Genomic DNA, 7071 nt, shown 5'->3' on the forward strand with positions numbered 1-7071 from the left:
GTGGATCTGGTGATGGATTTGATTGTGGATCTGGTGATGGATCTGGTGATGGATTTGGTGATGGATATGGTGATGGATTTGATTGTGGATCTGGTGATGGATTTGGTGATGGATCTGGTGATGGATTTGATTGTGGATCTGGTGATGGATTTGGTGATGGATCTGGTGATGGATTTGGTGATGGATTTGGTGATGGATATGGTGATGGATTTGATTGTGGATCTGGTGATGGATTTGATTGTGGATCTGGTGATGGATTTGATTGTGGATCTGGTGATGGATTTGGTGATGGATCTGATGGTGGATCTGGTGATAGATTTGATGGTGGATCTGGTATGGATTTGATGGTGGATCTGGTGATTGATCTGGTGATAGATTTGATGGTGGATCTGGTATGGATTTGATGGTGGATCTGGTGATGGATTTGATTGTGGATCTGGTGATGGATTTGATTGTGGATCTGGTGATGGATTTGATTGTGGATCTGGTGATGGATTTGGTGATGGATCTGGTGATGGATTTGGTGATGGATCTGGTGATGGATTTGATTGTGGATCTGGTGATGGATTTGATGGTGGATCTGGTGATGGATTTGATGGTGGATCTGGTGATAGATTTGATGGTGGATCTGGTATGGATTTGATGGTGGATCTGGTGATTGATCTGGTGATGGATTTGATTGTGGATCTGGTGATGGATTTGATTGTGGATCTGGTGATGGATTTGATTGTGGATCTGGTGATGGATTTGGTGATGGATCTGGTGATGGATTTGGTGATGGATCTGGTGATGGATTTGATTGTGGATCTGGTGATGGATTTGATGGTGGATCTGGTGATGGATTTGATGGTGGATCTGGTGATGGATTTGGTGATGGATCTGGTGATGGATTTGGTGATGGATCTGGTGATGGATTTGATGGTGGATCTGGTGATGGATTTGATGGTGGATCTGGTGATGGATTTGGTGATAGATTTCATGATGGATCTGGTCATTCAGATCTTTTATAAGTTTGTATAGTGAGTGTTTTTGGGCGTGGGGATGTATAATTAATTTATTTTTATGTTTTTAAAAACTTTTTTAAATTTTTTTCCTTTTCCCTTTTTTTTAGCCCTTAGGGGACTTGAACCTGCGATTTTCAGTTTGCTTGTCTCGTAGATAACAGTACTACTGTATTGCCGTCTATGAGTAAATCGCTATATGAGTAGTGAAACAGACAAGCCTCGGCAGGTACATGGTAAGGACAGGCCGGGGACCCTTCATAATCTCTAGGCTGCCATGACCACTGGATGTCTCCTGTGATATCTCTGCGCCAAGGCCTTACCAGAAGAAGGACTGGCTGGGCCCCAGGGGCACTAAGGGTAAGTGAGTATATTAAGTTTAGGGGTCATGATGGAAGGGTCAATAGTGCGTGTGCGGCCGCCATATGTAAATACCCGACTCCCGCCATAATAATCCGCTGGATGTCGGGCTGCAAAAATCCCAAACTTTGAAAGAGGTAGAAAATGATTTTATTCTTTGACACTTCTTTATGTGTCCACGTCTGGGGGGATGGGGGATGGGAGGTTTCAGAGGTCACAAAACTACTGAATGCCCTGTTATTGGGATCTCTGCCATGTAAAACAATGACTGGCTGTGACGGCCGATCTGCTTGAGAGTGTGCGCCATATTTAAAGAACTATCCCAGGGATTAAGAACTAAGTCAGGGCTGAATCCTACTAATATTATAAAGGTGACAGTTTGTGTGTTTGGAGGTTTGTGTGTTTGTTCCTCAATCACACCTACACGGGCGAACGGATTTGTCCCGGATTGAAGGATAGGCTACATGGAATTCCCGTACACCACTGCAATTCATTCTGGTGCCCGGTGCTTCTCACGGTTCAATTTGCTGCAGGACCTGGGACGCTGTAAGACCTGGGATGACGTCATCCCAGCCCTTTCAGCAGCTCACCTGATTGGGCACCGCTTCTCTATATGGGTGGAGTTATCGTCCAGCCATCGTCCATACCAACATGGCGTCTCTGAGAGGTCCGGAGCGTCCTGCTCAAGGGCCTCTACTCTGGGGCAGCGACAAGTCCATACACTGCCCCACCTGTGTGACCTCACCACGGGACCGCAGTACTCTGCCGCGGCCGGACAGGGGGTCGCCTGCGCCGCGCTCTGGAACGCTGGTTCGACCAGCTGTCCTGCAGCGTCTGCCGTCTCTGGACACTACAAGTCGGAACATCGGTACACGGGAAGCCCAGGTTGTGGTGAGGACGGGGCCACAGGTTGGTAGGGGGAAAGGGGACACACAGTCAGCAGGGTCTGGTGGCGGGGTAAAGGGGGCACGGGGTAGGTAAGACGGGGGAAGGGGGCATGGGGTAGGAGGAAGGAGTGACCACATGGGGAAGCGGGTAGGGACAAAGGGGAGTGGCGGCCACCAGGAGGGAGAGGAGGTAAAGAGTTCCAGCAGGCCGCAGGGTGGGGGGCACGGGGAAGGTAAGACGGGGGAAGGGGGCATGGGGTAGGGGGGGGAAAGGGGCACGTTCCTGGGGGGCAAAGGGGCACGGGGTAGGAGGAAGGAGTGACCACATGGGGAATTGGGTAGGGAGAAAGGGGGGTGGCGGGCGCCAGGAGGGAGAGGAGGTAAACAGTTCCAGCGGGCCGCAGGGTGCGCCCCGAGGGTCCATGGACCCACAGGTCTAGGAAGGGCCCTGCGGACACAAGGCAAAGGAACAAGCCTACGCACAGCTCCAGGTGGGTCCCGCAGGGGGTCAGGGTTCCGCGGATGAAGTCACGGGTAAAAGCTAGTATCATATAAAGAGACTAAGCGGACACCCAGCTGACAACCAATGGCCAGGACAAGGCAGCTCATTGGCTTATAAAGGGTGTCAGAGAACATCAAAGTCAGGAGGTTGTGGCCCCTGTGTCACTAAACCACATTGCCAATGCGAGACACCAGGGATCAGTCAGGAGAGTGGTCAGGAACGAGCAGGTGGTCAGGGCAGGTGGCAAAGATCAGAGCTCAGGTCCAAGCAAGTGGTCGGGCACAAATATCAGACAGGAGGGGAACAGAAAGCACGCACGTACAGGGACAAATCAAGGGTCAATACAGTGGTCAGAAGAGATCAGACAACAGCCATAACTACTGCAAGTCTAGCAAACTAGAACCATAGAGAGCAAGAGAGGTGGTAAGCACGGACAGCAGAGAGAGAAGAGGAGGACATTAGTCTCAGTCGAGGAAGAGCCGGGTGCCGGGACACTGTCTGGTGGGTAAGTCAGTGGGCATTGCTGCCAGGAGGAGCAGGACACCAGTGGCAGCATATCATAGGCATTATAACATCTGAGTGTATTGCTCCTTACCACACAATCTAGGTGATAAATATGTACAACTGGAATAGCCTTTATTGACTGAAGACTTACAGTAGGATCAGTCACAGTACAATATAGGGACATATGTGAACAATAGATCCGTTAACAGTTATAGACACTGACGTAAGTCAATTCTATTCAATTAGGAAAGTGGAGAGGTCCCGGATGAAAGGAGATCAGATGAAGGTTTATCTTAGATGGAGTCTTCTTCGAGTTCTCTCTACTACCACCATGAGGACCTTCTTCACCTCCTGGTTTCTTACACTGTAGATAAGTGGATTCAGCATAGGTGTTATCACTGTATAGAAGACCGAGGCCACCTTGTCCCATTTACCAAAGTCACTGGTGGGAGATCGTAGATAGACAAAGAAGACAGAGCCAAACAAGATGAAGACTGATGTGAGATGGGCAGAACATGTAGTGAAGGCCTTCCGCCTGCCCTCAGCTGACTTCATGTGGAGGACAGAAGAGACAATGAATATATATGAGACCAAGATGGTCAACAAGGACCCAATGCTAGTGGAGGACTATGCTCCTTATCCTCACAATCTTGTGAATAGGTGATACATGTTTTCATCTGGGATCCCCCTTTAATAAGCTGAGACTTTGTGGGATCACTCAGAGTACAAATAAAGTCCTATGTGAATAACAGACCTGCCAACAGCGGAGAGCTGGAGGATGAAAAGAAATGGTGGAGGAGGAACCTAAAGTGGAGTCTTCTTCAGATTGAAACATGTTCTTGTTCTCCCCGCTGCCATCATGAGGACCTTCTTCACCTCCTGGTTTCGTACACTGTATATAAGTGGATTCAGCATAGGTGTTATCACTGTATAGAAGACCGAGGCCACCTTGTTTCTTTGATCAAAGTCACTGGTGGGAGATCGTAGATAGACAAAGTAGGTAGAGCCATAAAGGATGAAGACGGACATGAGATGGGCAGAACATGTACTGAAGGCCTTCTGCCTGCCCTCCGCTGACTTCATGTGGAGGATGGAGGAGACAATGAATGTATATGAGACCAAGATGGTCAACAAGGACCCAATGCTGCCTAAGGAGATCATGAAAATGGTCACCACATCACAGATGAAGGTATCTGAGCAGGACAGTCTAAGCAGGGGAGGGATGTCACACAAGAAGTGGCCTATAAGAGTAGGACCACAGAAATCTAGACTAAACACACAACTAGTCTGAGCTGTGGAGAACAAGAAGCCAACAGTGAAGGAGAAGAGGACGAGATACCAACATTTCTCCTTGGTCATTATGGAGATGTAATGGAGAGGGTGGCAGATAGCCACATACCGGTCATAGGACATGTTGGAGAGAAGAAAGACCTCAGTAGTTGCAATGGCAACAAAGAAGAATAACTGTAGAGTGCACCCGGTAAATGAGATGGTCTTCTTCATGGATAGAAGGTCCACAAGCATCTTAGGAGTTACGATGGATGAGTAGATGAGGTCCACCATGGAGAGGAAGCTCAAGAAGAAGTACATAGGAGTGTGGAGCTTAGAGGTTTGCAGGACAAGAACCACCATACCAATGTTACCTACTAATGTCACCAAGTAGACCATCAAGAAGAACACGAAAAGAATCGGGACCAGAGTTACCTCATCGGTGATTCCTGACAAGTAAAAAAACGCTACGTGGGTCTTGTTGGTGGTGGCCATTGTGTTACAGTTCCTGTAGTGAGAAGATAGATACAGGTTGTAAGTAGGAGTAGACCTCAAACCATCGCCTGACTCTGTAGGATCCTATCAGATATCTGAGTACTGCAGGTAGAGCGCCATTATTAACATCTGTCTGTTGTGTTATAAAGAGTCTGGACATAGGCCTTAGATATATCTGTGTAGGAGGAATACTATAGGAATACAGAGTAACAGAGGATTTACTATAACAGGTCGGTCACGAGAGGCGACAGCTCCTCTATAAATCCAGTGACTCACAAGTGACGTCTTCTCTGTAGGCATTTTCTTCTCCACCAGGCCCAGACCACCTTGATGGCTACTCCTAACATCAGCACACTTTACTGTCTAGATACTTTTGGCTTCTTACTTTTGGAGCCATCACTAGGATCCAACATAAAAAAAATCTCATAGGACCTGGCACAAAAACACAGCTTGTCTCCCATCCCCCGAGACCAACTTTCCTCAGACCCATCATCTGTGGGCCAGCCATGCATTTCATTCACCTTGATGCTTCTTTGTTTGGATCAGCCTGCCATGAAGATTTCTTCATTAAGTATCTTTGTCTACAAGTTTCCCATCACTCCCACCACCCACAATGCCACAGCCTTCTCATTAGGATACCTCCTGGACTATATTCTGCTGACCAACTCTTATTTTTTGGGGTTAATTCTCTCCTTTCTGCCAGTGGAAGGCCGAGTACCATAAATCTTCTCACTCCAGGGCAGAATGCGGCAGGGAGGACACATTTATCATGAACCGACTGGAATCAAAAAGGAGATCAGCAGGTTTATCCCACCCTAGTGTCCTGAGAGTCACCTGTAGACCTCTCTCCCTTTTAGGCCTGGTTGCCCCTGTTACGTCAGAGCCCCAGTGTCAGATATGGACTGTGGTAACATGCAACGTGCGTGCAGCTGTCACAGTTCAACTCATTGAGTATAAATGTCACCCCACCACAGTCCACACCCCCCAATATATCCTGTCACCACCACTTTCTTTAGGCTCAGTGGGATCCCCGCTCACATATATCCATCTCTATCCAACGGACAGACACAAACACACTTCAGAAAGGTAATGGGTTCCGAGAGCGAACACAAAGTAACCCTAAATGTAACAATGTCATACAAAAGAGCTCAGCGCTTCTATAGAAAAGATCCTTTATCCTTTATCTTACACACAAGAAAACAGTTTTAAAAATAAAAGGAGGAAGGTGAAAATAATCTTATACTTCGAGTCGTTCTTGTTCCGTGGAGCTTGGAGGATCTTCTGATAGAATTGGACACATCTAGCAGAAGGAGCGACTCCCCTCTCACCCCCCTCTGACATACCACTGTGGTAGACTGATGATACCGGCGTATCCAATACAGTCACCTATATAATAGAGGAATCCTATGATCCTTCATAGTCTGACTGAGCTCACCCAAGGGACGAAACATCGAAACCATTGTAAATAGTCAATTACCCAGCTGGAGGGGCCCATCATAGTAATCAGGGTTGGATTCTCATTATGGAAGTGGCGTGAAGCCGGGTCACATGATCCGTGCGCTCCTCTGTGATAGACGGCTGACTCCTCTGCCTCCTCCTTATAAGAAGCCTGGTGTCCCAGGAGAAGGTCTGGGGAATAGTGATAATTGTAGAATGAAGCCAATTAGTGACTCGTTACATGTAATTGGCGGCTCTAGTAAATCATTACCTGGGAATATTCGTTAATGATCCCATTTACACGACACAAACAAAGGTCCTTGGTCAGAGATTCTGCCGGGATTAGAACTAGTGATCGGAAGGTCCAAGAATCACAACCCAGTGGTGGAAATTTATTGAGACTCCGCTGCCAGTCTTAGTTTATTCCCCAACAGGTCTTGACCTCTTAGTCATTTTTTCTCCATTAGACAGGCCTGAGGTCAAACCTAGCAGTCAGGATCCTCCATACATTTGCGGTACAGTTTGTGCGGGCTCCCGTTTTATCGACCACATATGATAATATCCCTCAGTGTAGCCTTCACCTCTCTTTCTTACGTCTCCATACACATGCAGCGCC

General features: G+C 47.7%; 1 protein-coding gene across 1 annotated transcript; it reads right to left on the bottom strand.

Moving 5' to 3' along the window:
• Positions 1–4058: 4058 nt before the first annotated feature.
• LOC142204202 (olfactory receptor 5B12-like) lies at positions 4059–5018 on the bottom strand. Its single transcript, XM_075275513.1, has one exon. The coding sequence runs from the start codon at positions 5016–5018 to the stop codon at positions 4059–4061; it is 960 nt and encodes a 319-aa protein (XP_075131614.1).
• Between the last annotated feature and the right edge of the window lie 2053 nt (positions 5019–7071).

The sequence above is a fragment of the Leptodactylus fuscus genome, chromosome 5, assembly GCF_031893055.1.
Source record: "Leptodactylus fuscus isolate aLepFus1 chromosome 5, aLepFus1.hap2, whole genome shotgun sequence".
NCBI lineage: Eukaryota > Metazoa > Chordata > Amphibia > Anura > Leptodactylidae > Leptodactylus > Leptodactylus fuscus.